The sequence below is a fragment of the Tachypleus tridentatus genome, chromosome 10 (assembly GCF_004210375.1).
Source record: "Tachypleus tridentatus isolate NWPU-2018 chromosome 10, ASM421037v1, whole genome shotgun sequence".
NCBI lineage: Eukaryota > Metazoa > Arthropoda > Merostomata > Xiphosura > Limulidae > Tachypleus > Tachypleus tridentatus.
Genome location: NC_134834.1, coordinates 77,348,574 through 77,368,928, shown reverse-complemented (window position 1 = coordinate 77,368,928; position 20,355 = coordinate 77,348,574). Strand labels below are relative to the sequence as shown.

The following is a 20,355-nucleotide window of genomic DNA, read 5'->3' as shown; positions in this document are numbered from 1 at the left end:
AATTTTTCGATGAATTCTAGTAAAGGAACTCGAGAGGTAACCTCGCAGGTAGATTGAAATTCGTATGTAATTGAACGAACGGATAAAGGTAGACTGCTATTTCAATCTTACTTCGGCGCAGCTGACTCCGAACAAGGCTCGCGTGGCACCGACACTTTCGTTGACCGCTAGATTTGCAAAGCGAACCACACACACACACACTCCTTTTCATCGTTTCCGTGGAACACAATTTAACCATTCTTGAAGGCGTGAGAGTCAAAGTGCACACACCACTCAACATACCATTATGTTTTTTTTTAATGTCAGAGTTATCACATTAATTTTAAATGTCAAAATAAATAATATCTAATTCTCTAGTTCTTTTGTTTTCTTAACCTTCCATGGTGGAAAATAATCAGTTATTCTGCTAATTTGCTTTATCGCTCATTAACACGATGGATTTTATCTTCTGTTTAGCAAGAGATTTGTGGTTTGTTAGCGAAGTGTTTACCCAACAAAATAGACTAATAGGAGGTTATTTAGACACTAAACCTTGTTTTTAAGGGTCTTTACACAACTTGCCGATACATAAACACCTCTTGTTGCAAGTTGCATTTCACAATCATCTAGACAAGACAAACATAGAAATACTATAACCAATCATTATTTATGACTAACGAAGTACAATTATATGCCACATGATCGATTTCTTAACGTACATTTAATGCTCGTGACCTTTATATTTATTTGTTCAATATTCACATTCAACTTTTTTTTTAGGAGTTATAGTTTTTTCATATTTAAACAACGCTTGTTAACTTATCATTTAATCCCTAAGAATGAAAAATATATTTGATCTTTATCATGGGAGCAGAAAATTAAACAGATGTAAATACATAGGGTTCAGTACACTTTTATATCAAAATTAATTTATAGCCTAACTATGTTGACTGCCTGGTCACGCTCTAAGTACAGTGCACTTTGAAAATAGCAGTGAAGTTTCCATTGCAAAAGGTATTATGCAATTGCCAAAGCACATCGCTTCTTCCTGTTGCCTTTCCATATACCATTTATACGAGGAACTGTTTCTCGCGCACGTTTCGACAGTGCAATCACACAGATATCTATAACCACTACTTGACTGGTGTGTTTTCATATAGAATAGCATGAATATCCGTTTCTTTAAGTGCTTTAGGCGCATGCGATGATTGTGCAGCTGTTATTTCTAAAAGCTTTTATTAGTGGACCCATGCTTTGTTTCCTCGATTAAAGATGGAAATCCTTTTTGAATATAGTGTTTGCTGTTACTTGGATCACATTGGCAAGTTTTTCCACCGACCTGTGCTCGTGATTTCGCACATGTAATAATACTCCAAATTTTGTGTGCCTCGGTTGGAGTATGACTTGTTGCACGTCTCTTTCTGAATGGTCATATTACTCCAAGTTTATCCATGCTCATTTGTTTTTCCAAAACCGTTCAGTAACAGCGATATCTCTGATTTTTAAATTCTAATCCATCAATCTGAACTTATCTTTGTGATCTGAGTGTACGAATATTTTGTATCAGAAGTGGCTGTACGTTCTCTTTACCAAATGAATCAATTTTCAGTGGAATTACCTTACCAACAAAAATCAAAATATTTTCAATTCAGGCTGTTTAAACGTGACTTTATATCGTTGGTGATTATTACGTTACTTGCTGATGTGCATATACAAAATCGTTTTAATGTAACTTACTTAACCCTCTCTGTAAAAGTCCTACGTTTATTCCAGTAAGAACATTGTTACTATTAAATATTCAAGATGTTCAGTCGTGCTTTTTTCTCTATTTTTGTTTGTAAACAGAATACGTTTCAAAAACTAGGGTTAGTTCGATTTAATGTAGAAAGTATTAAAATAATAGGATAAAGTAATGAAGATAAAAACCCATTTAGCTCAGTTGAAAAATTTATTTAGGGGCCAATCAAAGACCTTGATACAATTCATTTTCCACGACAGTAAATCATGGAGACTAATTGCATTGGAAGGAGAGCGTACTTGTGACATTCTTTTCCATCTCAAAACGTTTAAAAGTGAATGAGAGATATGTTAACTTAATATTTTAGTTTAGTAACAAGTAAGTGATTGTAATGAATTATTATTTTTTCAATTCTAGATTTCGTCTTTCCTGTTAAACGATGGACCCCGAGAATAACGGATACATAGATTTAAATCCATACTGGACTGGAGAAGATGAACAGTACGACAACTGTGACTGTCCAGGACCTCCTCCCCCTCAGTTTGTGATTCCCCTTCCCCCTGCTTCTCCTTCCTTCCAGCTGTGCCATGGCCAAAATTCCGATCTTCAATACTGTGATGTTCGACCCCTAGGGGCTGAATACACACATCCCACCTTTCCGTCTCTTCCTGTTATCGCTGTTTGCTCTTCTGTGGTACTTGTCGCCATCTTGGTTGTTTCTTTTCTACTATGGAAGTAAGGAGATTGTTCAATTCTGTTAGTTAAAGGTCACTACTACGGTTACCTTGATGTATCTTAGATTTAACTGTTAACTTAATGTTATCCTTTGCATCATGCAACTAGGACTAAAAGTATTTCACTTCGTAAGCTAATGTAACTTAGTAGTAAATAACTTAATGATGTACTTCTAAAACCTGTGTAATTAGTTTAAATGGACGAAGCGTGGCCTACTGGTTAGTGTGTCAGACTGTCGATCAAGAAGTCCAAGGTTTAAGCCCGCGACATACTTTTGAACGCGCTTCGCACTTTCAGCTGTGTGAGTGTTATAAAAGTTACATTAAACAAACAGTAAACCTGCTATTCGATTCAGCGAGTAGCTGTGTAAACAGCGTGTGCTTCTAACTGGTTACCCTCCCTTTCGTCAGCAGTTCTAAATTAGGGACGGCTGTACTTCAACGTTGGAAGTCTCTGACCTGTCTCTTTAATTTTAATCAATTATTTGAAGACAATCATTAACCTCGGATAGATATCGTTACAAGTTTCTTTAATTAGGTTTAGTACTTGTGGATATCCTAAACTTGTAACATAAATATTTTGCGTTACAAAACTCGATGTGAAGGGCTCGAATGTGTGTGTGTGTACAAATGGTAAAAGTAGGTGTCCGTTACGGTGTAAATATTTTCATATTTTGTTTAGTAATTCAAATTAATCCGTTGCTTAACAATTAACTAAAAAGCCTATGTTTAAACAATGATTTTTCTCGACTCCATAAATTTTAACATCAAATATACAGTAGTTTACTGTTTGCTTTCCTTTCATAGGAATCGCTTGTATGTTATACTAAATAGTTATATAGTAATTTTAAAAAATGCGATCGAAGCAGGACTAGTTTCTTTAATGTAAGCATAGTAAGTTATTTAATTCTGCAAAGTAAGAATTCTGGGAAATGAATGTTAAATATAACTTATGGATTAATACCAATACATTTAACATGACAGATAAATGTGATGGTGAACATTTTCATAAACAATCTTCCTTTAACACTTTCCGTTCCACTTAGGCACGTGCTTGTGTTAGATCTGGTTTCATCACGTCAGTAAACACACATACAATATTAAAACTTACCATCTGAAGAGAAAGACCGTCTGTTCTTTCTTTCCAGTTGTGGTTTTTTTTTTTATTAAATAGGCCCCCTTAATCAGCCCACACAACCTATACTTTGAGCCGTATAACATAAATCACTCTAGAAGGTTTTAGAACTTACGGGTCAGCGGAGGAAATAAACAGAGCAGTTTTATTCAAAAGCATTTTAATGACACATGATACTGTTTCTATTGAAAAACGCTTGTCGAGACACAATGTCAAAAAATTTGTTGTAGACTACAACTATCACTAAGTCCTTTGTACGACGAAGTTCTGTTCGCAAGGCAGGTTTAAACGTGCGAGGTAGGCATGTTAAGATAAATTATGTTCCTGTACCGCTTTGAATCCCAACTTTTCAAGAAAGCTTACAGCGTGAGATAGACGGATAGGCTTAATGGCGCGTTAAGGCATGAAACGGAAATAGGAGTTTCTTGATGGCGAACAAAGAAATGTCTGTTGTACGGAGCGCACGATCTCCCCACCGTGCTCTCGTGCACTCCGAAAAAAAGTGTTTTGATGTTTATAGAGATGACAGAAACATGCTTCCACTGCGGTATCAGGAACGAATGTTCTTCTGTGGATTACACGACAAAGTTCTTGAATACTTCACTAATATAATCCTGTTATTTGTATATGCACTGTTGGGAAACAGTACTCGATTCTAATATAAACTTAAGTTTTCTAGCATCTTTGTTCCCACTTTAAGACTGTTGGACGTCGTTGTTTTAGCCTAAAACATCTTAAAATATTCGTAAAATATTTGTTACTTGTGTAATATATAAAACAATATTAGTTATAATCACGTATCAAAGTGGAACTTACTATATATATCTATATAAATTAACAAAATAACGTAGTTAATTACTGTTACATATATAATGTCTATACACATATATAAACCTCAGCAACTAATAACACCATGCCTCGTATATACGTGTGTATATGAATATATTCGTACACGATAGCGTAGCAACCATAAAACTTAAAATTTATTGATAAAATATTCTAAATCTGTTAGAAGGTTCTGATGCACTATGTTGAGTTTCGTCAGCTCTTGGTCAGACTAAAACACCTTCGAAAGTATGTTGTAACGTTGTTTTCAACAAAAATCTTTCAACGTGCTGCCTGTAACAAAACCAGATATCTACGACCTTTGAAAATAATATTCTAATTATGTTTTTGTGTTCAGTTTGGTTTATTGATACCATAGTACTATTGCTCTTCTTTTTTCTCTTTTTCTGGACTAAATGTGGCCTGATATTATGAACCGAAGATTCACGGTCCGTATTCATCCAGTTGCTGAAAAACTAAACTTTAAATTCATAGTTGTCCTATAAGGGCGTCAGTCATATTGCTACTTGGTTATGAAAGAATAGTCTATAAGTTGGTAACTAGTACAATTGACTAATTGTTTTTAATTCTCTTCGTGTACGTTTAAATATGCATATCTCAAAGCAAAAACAAAGAACGTTGTTTGTTGAATTTCGCGCATAGCTACTCGAGGGATATCTTAGCCATCCCCAATTTACCAGTGTAAGACTAGAGGGAAGGCAGCTAGTCATCACCACCACCGCCAACTCTTGGGCTACTCTTTTACCAACGAATGGTGGGATTGACCGTCACATTGTAACACCTCCACGGCTGAAAGGGCGATCATGTTTGATGTGACGGGGATTCGAACCCGCGACCCTCAGATTACGAGTCGAACGCCTCAACCCACCTGGCCATGCAAGGGCCCTCCAATTAAATCTTATTGTTAATTCTTAAAGCATTTCCCAAACGTAAAACGTACTTTTTTAAAATTATTTGAAAACTTTTGTGTATATATGTGTGTGTGTGACAACTTTATGGAATAACCTACTGCCTAAAATCTCCAGTAAAGGCAACTATAGGTGTAACGCCTCCACGGCTGAAAGGGCGAGCATGCTTGGTGCGACGGGATTCGAACTTGCGACCTTCGGATAAAGAGTCGAGTATCTTAACCAACTGGCCATGCCGGGCCCACAAAAAAGTAATATCTTCCATAGAATTAAAACATTTTATACCTTTTACGTTTGTTATAATAATTATCAAAAACTACCGATATAGAAACTGACAACAGACTGAAATGTGAACAACTTATATCTTGAAATTCAAAATGTTATTTAAATATTGAATTAATCCGTAAAATATAATAACAATAATAATAATACTTAATTTAAGTAAGAGTAATTTTATTACTAATTTTTAGATAGTTTTCAAACAATAATATAGCAAAAGATAAAAATAAAATATAATGGTTTTCAATAATTGTTTGGTAATCTAGACAATATTTTTTGCTTAATCATTGATATATTATTCTTCCAAAAGATATCAGTTTAATCTTTTTAAGGAATGAACACTAATTAAATGAAATAAAAAATTAACATTTAGCAAAATCGCACAAAACATCTACTTCTAGATAGAGTGAACTATATTCTAAAACGTAACAGTTTATGGAGTGTTGAGAAAGATAAACCCAAAGAAAAACCTTCGTATTTAATGATACAGAAATTCAAAGTTTGATTCATTTTGTTTAAGGGTTGTTTTATTTTATATATGTTTGAGTGTGCGTGTAATATACGGAATGGCTTTCGAGTCTTAAGACTTGCAGCAGTATATAATCTACTTGAATAGGGTTAACATTTTTTTTGCAATGAAAGAAATGTTCAGAAGAAAACGGATAATGATAGGTACGTTAACGTAGATATTTGATAAAGAACTCAACAAAGTGAAATGTAGTAATGATTTCTGACGTATACAAACTAGTTTTAATAATAAACTTTAAAAAATGATTTATTTAAATTTTACATTCCCTACCTTTCTATCTAGTTACAGTTAGAGATGGTTTATCAAATTCATGGCAATAAAGATGTAAAACTTTACAGAAAGTTTGCTCTACTGACAAAAAAAAAACGAAGAAAAAAGCTTGTTAGATGTGTAGAGATGATTCAAACCTTCCCGTCTTAAATTCAGTCGCATAAATTCCAGGTAGATCGACTCTGTACATAAGAGATTCATCTCAACCTGATTAGGTTGACAAACACTTTTATATACATGCAAATGAAATGTCAAAAGTCACGTGTTTTGTAGAGAAGGCATGCAGTTAGAAACCATTTGAATCGAGTGTAACTAGTAATGGGATTGCGCAAAACACTATATTTACACGTTTTTCAGAAATGCCAGTTATTTTCTTGGTCTCGAGTCTTAAAACTATCGTCGTACTAATTGTATGACTTTGCATGCCCTGTTCTCAAGTTTGTTGTAACTTATCAGTGAAGAGAACAAACACGGTAAATTATTCAATTGAGTTAATCATTAAATGAAGGTTTGATTGTTAAGAGGCTTACAACAGCCAATTTCAGACTACGCCAGTTTATAGTTTTTGAAATTAAGCTTTATTGTTTCTTGTATATATCAATTTTCATAATTACCAGTGAGCCATTATCTATGACAATTGTAATGAGCTGGTTAAAACGAAATTTCCATGCAATACACAAAATATAAACTGTATTTAAGCTTTTTACTTTAATTATCTCTTTTTCTCCATGTTGATTCGTTGTAAAAATCCTTAAGTTTTTTGTATTTTTGTTTCGTACGATTTTATATATATATATATATATATATAATGAAATATAACTTCCCTCTTTGGTATTAATTTCAACCCTGACAAGTTTGTGTATTTTTATTAGATCTTTATATTTTCTACGTTAATGAGCATTCGTCTTGTTTCTCTATATATATGAAATCATGTGTGTTTTAGGTTCAAAAGAGTTTAAATCTCAGAAACCTTGCGTTGTAACTGAAGGACTATAATTCTTGATGACGAGAAAGTCACTTGAAGTAAAAATGTATCCTAAAACAGCTGGTATGGGTATTAAAACTTTTATTAAAATAAAGTAGAAAACAGCACTTCGACCTTCTTAGGTAAACGTTAACCTGAAGATGACTTGAAAAGATCGAAATGTTGTTCTTTACTTTATTTCAATAAAAGTTTTAATACCAATACTAACCGTCTTGAGAGACCTTTGAAGGACGAAAAGAACCATTTTGAAGATTTAGGTTATGTAAAATAAAAATTGATAACTTTATAGTTAATACTTTATGACGAGTTCTTGCATTGCTCCGTCTTTAATTGTGGAGTTTCGTTCTCGTAAAAAGTATCTTAATCAATATTCAGATGTACTTCTAAAAGAGTATCTATGTTGTCTGCTTATCCTTGTTTGGCTCTTATAACTAAATGAATATACTTCAGGAGATACATTTTTATATTCGGTCCTCCTTCACTTAATTAAGTAAATTCGCCTCTTTCAGAAATAAGTAAACTAATGTTTGGTTACAGTGTATTGATTCCTTAAACCGAGGTCTCGTTGAAGTAACCGTGAGCTGTATTGTTTCACGTAGTTTCTCACAGTGACAAACCATCATTGATTGTTAGCATTGATTTTTTGGCAGTTGCTAGTGGTGTAAACCATCACTAATTGTTAGTGCTAATTTTTTATTAGGTGTTAAAACTGAAGTAGATTGTCATTAATTGTTAGCATTAAGTTTTATTAGGTTTAAGATTGAAGTAAACGATAATTGGTTTTTAATATTAATTTTCTATTATCTGTCACAATGGCGTAAGCCATCGTTGATTGTCGGCGTTGTTTTTTGTTTTTTTTTGTCAGTGACGTAAACCGTCTTTGATTATTAACGATGATTTATAAATTATCTGTCAGAGTGACTTACACATTCTTTGTTTGGATGCTGATTTCGAGTACGTTGTTAAAGTGGCATTGATGAACTCTGGTTTGCCGACATTTGGGTTTTAATTGAATTCTGAGTAGTTGCTCAATCCGGTATAGTAAACTATTGTATAAAACTGGGTAATCTAACTAAATATTTCGTTTATCATCTCGAGATTAAAACGTCATTTTAGTATTTGACTGTTTATAACTTAGGGTACCCCTGACGAGACGCATCAGGTTATCATTGTACTGGATTGTTAATTACTTGTCGCGTCAGATCATAGTTAATACTCAATTGTTGATTAAGTTCTACGTGTAACACGTCATATTATCATATCACTTGATTGTCAATTAACAAATGTTTGGCAACAGAATTTTGAAATATAAGCTTAATCCACGTGTTACACTGCAGAGTATAATACTTGATTGTTGATTAAATGAACTTGTCAGACGTAACATATCAGGAAATAATACTTAGTCGATATTCGTTAATAAGGTTATATATGATACGCATAATATTGGATTATCGATTGATAAAACTCGTGCGGACGTGAAACATTGGATTATTTATTAGTTAGACTTTTGTGTAAAAAAAAGAAAAAACCAATTCGAATTTGAGGAGAACTTGGACGTAAATTGAATTCTGGCGGTTTAAGGCTGACTTCAGGTTGAAAGTCACAAGTCTCTTGTGAGGTCTTAATTGCATTTTATCCAGCCTTACTCAGTTCTCAGTTGTTCGCTATCATATGCAATCGTTATAAATTTGAACTATAGGAAACTTCTAAAAGAAAATCTGTTAAAAGAAAAAAAAATGCATAATATATTTTGCTGCATGTTGCAGGAAGTATTATATTACGTCTTGAAATGTTCATTTCTTTATAGTACGGAATACAGGACATGGGAGTATTTTATGGAATATAAATACAGAAGTTTATGCTTTAAACAATCCTACTTTCGCGTTATCTGTTTGTACTGTGTACAAATCCTTCAATTGATTTTGCAATATTTTATCTTAAGTCTACAGTATTTTAAACCATTAAGCAGTAATGCCAATTATGAAAGGTAGATGCTGTTTAAAAATAAATTTATTAATAGTTGTATTGTGCCTGAATATTAAATGCATATCAATTATACAATTAATTGTTATACAAATAATAACAGTAATAATAATTTTGATCAAATCTACTCACTTCATAAGTAAATCATTACTCATCGGATGATCTTACTGGCTCTACTATTTCTTCCGTTTGACTTTCGAAGCTAGTCGAATTAATTTTAAAGATAAAACTAAATAAACAAGTTTGGTTGATTGAAAAAAAATACTAGTGACAGATGTGTGCATCGGTACGATGTACTACGATAAAACATAAGAATTAAAACGCAACTAGGTAGTGAAACCAGATGAAGAGGGTAGTTTGAGATACATAATAAAAATGTATGACTGTAAGTAAATGTTTGTATTGAAACTACATACAAGTATGAAAGCCGCCCACATTTCCAGGTATGAAGTGTGTATTGGATCCAACTTGAATATTATTTAAATGGAAGGAATAAATATTGAGAATCAGTACTTCACAAACAATGTTTTTTGTTAAATATAAATTAAAGAATGTTGTCAACAAATAGTGTTTTAAATCATGTCATTGTTAGATTTAACCCAAACTAATCTGTTTTGTGGATTTTAAATTTCTTTTACAAACTGACACAGAGTAGGTAATATTTCACCTGTAACTAACATTATTAACTATTACCTTTCAAACACCATGCAAATGTTTATATGTATGAGATCTCGTACAGTTGTTCAGTTCATTCAGAAAACTATACTTATATGAAAGATGAATTTGCACTGGGATAAGCAAATTCATCTTTCATATAAGTGTAGTTTTCTGAATGAACTCTCGTTCATAAGCTCAAAACTGTGAAAATTTCAGACACTAGCTAACATTTTAAAAAACAATAACTATAAAAGGAAAGACGTATTTTTTATAACTTGTTAATCCTGGTATTTCCTCCACAGTAAATCATTTAAGGACACTTGTATTTCCGCTAGTTATGTACGACTGTGAACAACGAATGATGTAAATATATATAGGTATAATACTTGAACAGTGACACAAGTGTAAAGTATACCAGTACCTTCTTTTACTCCAAGTTACCGTAGACAATCTTTTAAGTTATGCAGCAGTGTGCTACATATCTCTCTAAACACTTTACTAATACGTTTTACTGTTCAGCAAAATGATTAACTTTTTAAAATTATTTTGTTAATGATTACCAACACTGTTTTCAGTTTATTTCCAGTCCAAATAGAATTATTCAAAATCAGATACCTTGTTATTAGATAATGCACAAATAACTATAATTCGATTAACTATAGATACGAATAACTTTATTATGCATTTATTACAAACTTGACAATATTCTAATATAATATGAGAATACAAGATTAATGTTGTAACTGAAAATATTTTGTTTTTAATAAAATCTAGGGATTCACTTGCTTGAGAAACAACAATAAAAGCACTGAGCAGCACTTATTAAATCACTGAAAACCTTTTGAAAGATATTATATACACCCATATGAATATACATCTCTCCTAACGAACAGCTTTGAAACGAGGCCCAACCATTACAACTTTTGTATGTGATTCTGTGTTCTAATTTCTGAATCAAAATGTTTTCTAACGAACACACAAACATTTTGCAGAATAATCTACATCTTCTAATGATTAAAACATGTTATTCATCTGAAGTTCGAATGAAACTGAGTAAAACAAATATCAATAAATAAAGACATTGTTAGTTCCATTTGAAAGCTTCTATTTGGAAAACATGCCTTTACTGACAAGAGATAGGTAAACGTGAAACACAGATACAAATTGTCCCTTAAAATTTAATAACTTGCATTGAAGTATTGCTCACCTGTCAGTTTGTAATTACAGAACAAAATGCGCTGTATACAGTTAGGTCTTAAATCAATGATAATCAATTTGAAAAAACTGAACAAATAACAGCATAGAGTAAGATGGGTTAAAATAAAAATATTTCGAATATTTTAAAATGTATGTCGTATAACTAAGCAACTTTCTACAATAATAATGTAATATCAAATCATTGAATGAATTTCATTAGCATAAACCAAAGCAACACATTTTATTTTAATTTATTTATCCATTTTTGATGTCAATGAAACCAGCTTGAAGTGAATTTGCACCTAAGATGGCTGATATGGTTACAGAATTTTTATTTTTCTCAAATACAAAACAGCGTTTCAATCTGGTTAGGTCATCGTCTCATTGAGGATATCAGATTCATTAAACATCTAATCATTAGTCAATATGTATTTATAATTGTCTCATTTTTAATTCTTAAAGAAAATTCAGTTTAGACAAGAGAGTTAAAGATTAATTCTTAAGTTTGGCATGTTCAATAGGATGGTATCAGAACCTCTTTGGAAATACGCTGTATGGAGAAAAGTTTCATCTTTCCATTTCTTGCAGCTTTTTAATATACTTTTTTAGTATTCATTTTCTTCTGAAAATAAATATTCCAATAATACAAGAGAAATAAAAAAATATTACTTTGTAACAGAAGAGCTCGCAAATACTTCCAGTTTTATACCAGGCTACCCCGAATTAAGCTCTTGTTAATGTTGTATTTTCCAGACACACGTTTTTAATTTCGTGGATAGCATCTTATTGGCGAGTCCAACACCTTCCACACGACAAGTAATCAATTAGTCTTAGTAATGATATCCTGAATTATTAATATATCATTTATTCTAAAAAGTCGTTTCACGATACACCGAATTTGAGTCTGTGAATGTAATCTGTCCAAGAGAATAGCTAACGTTTTCTTTACGAGACATTTGACCTGTTTATTTAAAATTTTGATCACTGATTTCTTGAAGAATGTGGACTCTGATGACGACCTGAGATATAATGACTTTATTTATATGATTATAGAATGTGTTATCAATGAAATTGGTGCAAAATTCACTGAATTTCAAAACCCTGAGAAGTATTACTATTTCTTCGGTTAATAGCGTAACTGTTCACAATTCTATGTCTCCCATTAATCAAAATCGTAAATATTTTTAAAGCAGTAGGTACAAAACTACCAAAATATGCATATAGTTTTGAAGAAAAATATGTTAGTTTTTGGTAAACTTTCTCCATAAGACAAGTTAGTTTAATTTGAATTAGGCGTGACTATGTATTTAACATTGTGAGAGTTTACTCTTAAATAATGTAGAGGTTTACCTGTATGTGTCTGTAACCGATAAATAACAAACTTAACTTTTGTGATTGAGTGTTCAACTGTTCTCAGAAAGCTTTTTCTTCCAAATATTCTTAGTTTGAGAAATAGACCGCTCTCTAGGGAAGAGAATCTTGAAACCTGTAAAGTGAAAAACAAAATATTTTAAAATGATATTCCTCATTGAAATTGTTTTTTGTGGCCTCTTAATATTTCGTGTTGCACAATAGTACGTTAGATCCACAACGATAATGTTTGTTTATTTGTTTACAACAACCACACAAAGCTATACAATGCCTATCTGCACATAGCCTTTAATAATTTTGAAATATACTAGACTAGATAGAAAGCAAGTCATATTTTTTGTTTGCCCTTGTATGACAGTCATTCTTAGTGCATACTCAGTCTCAGGGTGCAGAATGTGCTTATGGCAATGGGATACTCCACATGATCCCTGGGATTCACAGTCTGGGTAGGCTTACCATTTGGCCTCACTCCATGCGAATAAAGAAACGCACCCAATATCAAGAGGAAGTTTATTTGATGAAACAATATATTTTAATCCTTATAAATCAGAACGTAAGAATAATATTTAGTTGACTGTATCCAACTAAATACCGAATTGGTTATTAGTTACGGTGTAAGTAATTAGCGTGTTCCCATGAGGAGTTCATGTAGATTACAAAAGATGTGTAATGTCACAGCTTTAACTAATAACTTAATGGTGGTGTGTATGATCGAAGATGAAGTGCAGTTAATAATTTGTGAGCTTCTTCTGAATATCGTATTTGAATTTTGTATTTAAATAAGTGTATTACACAAAATATGTAACTGAAATATATTTTGGTAAATTATAAGTAGATACGTTACCTATAAGTAGCATTAATCATTTGAAGGAACCACAAAAATAATTCTGCCAAGTTTGGTGACAAAGAACCGACTTTTATGGATGCAATACAGTTTGAATATAGCTTCAATGGACAATGAAGAAATCCTTGTCAAAACGTTTAATATTTTTACCATGTTATATTTGTAATAAAGTTTTCTTCAAAACCCGTTTAAGCCGTTTAAACTGTTATCTTAAAGATGGTTTATTCGTCTACAGAACGGAAGTGTTTGTACGTGTATTAAGTAACAAAGATAACTTGTTACCAGAAAGTTACAAAATGCAATAGATGGACAATCTTTCACAAACTGCAAGCTGGTTGTTTTTGTACGTTATATAAATAATAATAAATTTAATCAGTAATATAGCTTCTTAAGCATGCATTATAGATTAATTAGTTTACCCTGAATGTGATTTGCAAAATCACTCCATTATTAATTAATAAACTGGCCCTGGATGTGATATATCAGAAATGGTGGATAACTGATTAAATGTACATCTGTTAAATGCTACATCATACAACTGGATTATTTACTAATTAAGTTGTCGTGGATGTGATCAGCGAGATGTACTGTGTTAGTGCTTAATTAACTTTTGAATTACTGAATAAATGGCTCATCCATTGTATAGTATATTAGGACATGTTTAGACTGGATTATTGGTATTATTAATTCGTCCAGGATGTGATAGTCCAAAACATTAGGTTAATTAGTTAATTCTTTATATGGCACATCATGACACTATGAACCTGAACTGATGGAGACAAGCAACTTTACAAAACAATTTTTTGGAGTTGATGTCTCTCTGGAGTAATATATTTTTAACCTTCTTCCACTATCATAAACCATAGATCAATCAGTCACCATTGTTTACTAAAACCCTTCCAGACACGCAGTGGCCTAATAAACTGTAAACAATTCTGAAGAATTGTTACCTTATTTCCAGAACTGGCCGCTTTTGCAATATTTTTTTTTGTTGTTGTTAAAAATATATTATTGCTAATATGAGAGACGTTTAGATTGCCACAGAGATACAATAAGAAAGGAAGTGCTATTCTTACGCTATTGATAGGAGCTTTCCACGAACCAATTAAAATTAACAATGTTAGCTTGAATATAATGCTTTAAATACAACTAACTGGTCGGTGATTTAATACTGTGAAAGAACTTTATACCGTTGATAACGGATGATGTGGGGCTATTGTTCATAGTAGAAAAATTCATGTGTTATCAATTTCCATTGTTTATTTCCTATTATATCTAGTTCTTTGCTGTGAACATTCTAAATACAGACTGTAATGTTATACAAACGCCCCATTATTAACCTGTCAAATTTGTAGAACATAATGGTTTTCTCATTATAAACTGTGCAAACAGTGAGCCCTCTTATTTGGATCAGCGGTAAAAATGAAAGCTTGCACGATGAAACTCGGTTTCATTATCGGTGATGGGCACAGCACAGATAGTCCATTTTGTAACTTTGCGCTTCACAAAATACAAATAAAGTAAACTGTATGTCATGCATTTTATCAAAAAGTGGATTTATTAATTATGCAAACTTTTGTTTGGATTTATAATGAATGAGCAAAGCAAATTAATGACTGTTCTCTTATTTTCTGTTCGTGAAGAATATTTTCCTGTAAATTAAATTCGATAAGATATGTATTTGGCAGTCTATTCTTTATTTTGCTGGTAATGTTTAACCCTAAAAGTCGCTAGACATTGCGTTACAAGGTAGTTATTCTGAGTATTTCATGGTATCGTTAAACTGTGAGAGAATATTAGCTATGTCACTGAAGGGTACGTTTTATTTATTTTCGTTCATATAATGTTTTTGGATCAAGAAATCTCGATTTTGTTTCTATGAAAATCAAGTCTCTGGGGCGTTAGACCTAGAATGTAGATTTTCATGTTATAATTTTAAAGTCCAAAAATCTAAGATTGTCGGACAAAGCTTTAGAGAGTAAATTTTCTTTCATATAAAGGAGATATTTGTTTGAATCATGAGATAAAAATTGCGGGTCAACATTTTCGAAAATAACGAGTGGTTGAAAATGTATACAAATAAACAAATCTGTACATTAATTATAAGCATGTTTTACTTTGAAATATACCTGTCATTCAATATTTCACGACGGAATTGAATCTTCATAATTGCTTTAAAACTAACCAAGTCTGAGCCCGAGACTAGGATTCTTGAATTGCGTAGTGTTAAAAAGTAAGAGGACGAACTCTGAACTTTGTTCGTGAATCTGTTTAGAGATATACACTCACTTATTATTACTACGGTTTAATTAATTCATTTCGAATTTCATTCTTGTCTAGGCTTCATAATAAATGTGACATGAAGTTGCATTATTTCAATTATCGTAATCACTATATAATACCGGTTTTTGAGGAAATAATCAACCACATTTAATGCCCCATTTTCTATTATTTTTTGACGTTAAGTTACTACTGCAATAAGTTTATTATGTAATATATAACGATTTTATGTAATCTAATTCAACCAGATGTGCTTTTCCTGTTTCGTGTAAATAACTGTCTCCTAAAGTACACTGTTGACATCAACATTAGTATCAGGAGAGCTTTACAGTTAGTATTAAATTAGGTACTAAGAGCCTATTATCGAAAAACGTCACGTACACGTGTGCTCCATACATTCATGCAATTTATAGGCTATTTCCCGGATTGACCAGTTCGTTTGTTTGATTTTCTCAGCATCTCTAGTTAACTTGTGTTTTACTACGATTAGTTTCAATTGTGTCAAACGTGATGACTTGTTTCATGGCACGAGTAATGATAATGAAAACTTCTGAATAATGAAGTAGGTTAATGATTAATAACTTGTATCAGTAACGAAATAATGGCTTCAGAGATAAATTACCTATACTAGAGACAGTTAAGTGGTCTGTCAAGTACGCACGTGCGGAGTCATTGGAATTTCTGCAGTTTGCATTTTGTATTCACTTCGAAAATAAACCAACTTTTAGACCGTTGTTGTCAAGTCAATGTCGTTACGGTTGTATCCACTCAAATTTCTCTAGCAACTGGCAGTGACTCGTGATGGTTGATTTATGCAACTAGTTTCACTGAGTGTTTTAAGGAATAATTATTTTGGTGCAGCATTGAAAATAGGATTCTTATTAATATTTGTGGCAAGGAATGACCCAAATGTTTACACATCATTTTGGTAATAATAATTACTCAATATTTCCTCAATAAAAAAAAAATCGTGTCTGCTCAATTAACTACTTTATTATTAATGTACCTTTTTTTAAAAAAAATAAAGTGAATCAGTAAACTAAACATTTTATAAATACGGATTTAAATAATTAAACCAAAAATTGTGTTATAATGTTCAAATAGAAGTAAACACTTAATTATTTAATTTCTGTAGTGAATGTGAGTGTAGAGAACCCACATTAATATTATAAATAAACAACTTTATAACAACAAACTGATGTTTTTATTTAATTAGACACACAATAATTGGAGCCCGGCATGGCCAGGTGGATTAAGGCGTTCGACTCGTAATCCGAGGATCGTGGGTTCGAATTCCGGTCGCACCAAACATGCTCGCCCTTTCCGCCGAGGGGGCGTTATAATGTGCCGGTCAATCCCACTATTCCTTGGTAAAAGAGTAGTTAAAGAAATGGCGGTGGGTGATGCTGACTTCCTCTAGTCTTACACTTGTAAATTAGGGACGACTAGCGCAGATAGCCCTCGAGTAGCTTTGCGCGAAATTGAAAACCAACAAACAAAAACACACAAACTTAACAATTGGCTCTATAGTTTCTTCGTGAGTGTTCACTAAGAAAGAAGCCGAAACTAATGGAACAAAGTATTACTGAGTTTTGTTGTTTTTGTTTTTTTGTAAAATATACTTTTTTTTTCAATTTAATCTGGAACACATTTCAAAGCATAACAATCAATACGAGAAAGTTTTTACGATGGAGACGTTCGATATCATTTTTCTACGAGTTATACAATTAGGATTAGAAACTTGTGTATTTATTGTTATAGGTTAAGTATACCAATTCTGAAGAATTAAAAGATAACCCATATTTAAAATGATGTTGAATACTTTACGGATTAAAAAAAATTTACTTCAAATATTCCTTTACAATACTATAGATTTGTTAGGATTCTCGCAAAGCTACTCGAGGGCTATCTATTTACGCTAGCTGTCTCCAATGTTGAAGTAATGGAGTAAAGGGAATGTAGCTAGTCAACGTCATCCATTGCCGAACCTTTGGCTATCTATAGCAAGAACTAATGGAATTGACCGTCACAGTATAATGCTCTGACAGCTGAAAGTACGAGTATCTTCGGCGAAAGGTCCTTTGATGCTACGACCCGTAGATTGCTTGCTAGTCGGGCGTCCTAATCACCAAACTATTTAATTAACTATTTTTAGCATACATAACTCGCAATAGGGAGGTATCAATCAGAGATATCAATCCCTAATTTTGGCGTTATAAAACCTCAAATTTACTGTTTAGCGAATTACAAACACAACAGGTTTGTGATTTCAGAGCTCCGGTGAAACACTGATCATTGTAAATCTCGTAAGGAGCACAATATTTTTGTGTTATAAATATCGCGCAAAGGGCTATCTGCGTTAACCTTCCCTAACTTAGTAGTATAAGACTTACCACCTTCTTCCAACTCTTGGGTTACTCTTCTGCCTACGAATAGTGCGATTGGTTATTACATTATAACGTCCCCAAGGCTAAAGGAGTGAGTGTGTTTGATGTGACGGGGATTCGAACCCGAAACCCTCAGATGCCGGGTCAGCAGATGATGAGTTTTAACTTGTTGCATATAAATAAAACAGATATTCGTATCATTTAATTTGATAATATGACGACATAAGCGATATAGTTGTTTTAAACGTGGAACGAGGAAAGGTTCAGTAATTCGTGACGTTGGTGTATCATCTCTGTTGCAAAGGGCTTTGAAATTAAATTTTAATAGTGGACTTTTCGAGTAGTCCTTTTACGAGCTTAAATTCACAAATTTCTTCCAGCTCTGACTTCCCAAGACCATTGTATTTTGATTTTAAGTGCTCAGTGAAGAATCTAACAAAAACAACGAGTTCTATTGTTGAACTACTCGAGCAGATAATACAAGTACTGATAAACGAAATACATACTTATGAGTAGTGTATTGGCAATGAATATGCTATGAAACTTTGCACAAACAACGTGTTTTACTCTTGACACCAAGGACTTTCTGAGGATGGGTATTAAATATTTATAGCCGATTAAATAATAATAAAGATATGATAAGACTTAAGACTAAGTAGGTCCTTGCAGCGTTCTTAATTACTTATTAATGATGTTTCATTTGAGTATACAATTCTAGTAACTTATTATCCCACGGCAATTTAAAATGGCTTAAAACTTTACTTGTTGTTTTGGGTTTAGACCTTGCGTGTTTTAAATAATACTGGAAGGATTTCATCAAAATATATCTTTTATTCAAACGGAAAACTTGGCTACAGATATAAACAGTTTTTCGTGTTTTTTTTTTCTTTCTAGCACCAAAAATGAATTTTTTCCTCACCCAAATACATATTTCTGTATGCGTACAGACGTTTAATCTATGTGCTACAAAATGATCAAAACTGTAATAATTTACTTAAAGCCCAAAGATACAATAATGAGGAAATCCTTCCAACATGTCAAGCAGGAGTATATGGTTTCTGGTAGATGGATCGTTTGTTTTGTTTCTTAGTTCCCATCTATTGAATTGTTTTGACTGTAATGACCAAGATACACTATAATTACGGATCTTCTAAACGAACGCTTGTAAGCTTTGATTTCCTGTGTCGGTTGTAGTGTAGGAAGATATTCTTTCTTAAGAAAAAAGAAAGAAAAGAATGGACGTGAACTTTCCAGGCACTTAACTGTACTGAAACCTGTTTGTTAGTCCGTCATGGTTACGCGAGCACTAAATGGCCCACCTTTTTTGCTGAAATGAGGCCTCAAACATATGTTTAAGTTGGTAGAAGTGGACTCTTACTCAAGTACAGTAATTACACTACCCACAGCAGGGCACTGTGCATCATCTGTTGATGATGTTCATCTGATAGTTTAAGAAAAAAAAACACAACAACATCAAATGTGGCTACTCATTATCATTCTTTCAGGTTACGTCGAAAACCGAACAGGATAAAAGTTACGAAATGAACCCCAACGTTTTCTTTTGGTTAAGGTCAGGGCGTGGCCTAGCGGTTATAATGCCGAACTTGTTCAGAGAGTGATAGGTTTTCGTCCATTTGCTGAAAAGTAATTTGCTCTTCGCAGTTTGCAGTCGTGGATGAATTATAAGAACGACGGTCAAATCTCACTATTTGATTAAAGTGGTCCAATAGTTAGCGGTAGGTACTGTTAACTAACTGCTTAATCTATTAATTCGAAATTAGGGAGAGATTTATTGGTCCAGAATGTATACAGAAAAGTAAAGAAGGGCTACGTAAAGTTGCTCTCCCTAATTTCGAATTAATAGACTAAGCAGTTAGTTAACAGCATCTACAGCTGACTATTGGACCACTTTAATCAAATATTTAATCAAATAAATCTCTCGGGTTAAAACCATTTAAATAATAAACACATTAGATCGACGTTTGTCACGCAACCCGTGTTTTGGCGACATTCTGAGAATAATGAGTACATTTTTACCCACCTATCACCTTTATGTACGTTAACATAGATACACTATCCATAGTTGAAATCACCTTTTTGCTAATGGACAGTATAAATACTTCAGATTAGGGTATGGCAAAATCTTAATAATCATATGTAGTATTACATGGATACTATAGTTACCAACTTAGTATAGTGTGACAGAATCTAAATATTTAAATTATAATAAATG

At 32.7% G+C, this 20,355-nt stretch overlaps 1 protein-coding gene and 1 long non-coding RNA gene across 3 annotated transcripts in view; one reads left to right on the top strand and one right to left on the bottom strand.

Moving 5' to 3' along the window:
• Positions 1 to 1,908: 1,908 nt before the first annotated feature.
• Positions 1,909 to 3,701, bottom strand: LOC143229636 (uncharacterized). Its single transcript, XR_013015970.1, has 2 exons — positions 3,563 to 3,701; positions 1,909 to 2,444 (listed from the first exon to the last, which is right to left on the bottom strand). It is a non-coding gene; the product is annotated as an uncharacterized LOC143229636 (long non-coding RNA).
• The window catches only part of LOC143229635 (uncharacterized), a 61,295-nt gene continuing 43,096 nt past the window's right edge, over positions 2,157 to 20,355 (top strand). For both annotated transcript variants that reach the window (XM_076462237.1, XM_076462236.1), the window contains exon 1: positions 2,157 to 2,452. In XM_076462237.1, coding sequence (XP_076318352.1) covers positions 2,157 to 2,452 — 296 coding nt within the window. The remainder of the gene's footprint in view (positions 2,453 to 20,355) is intronic.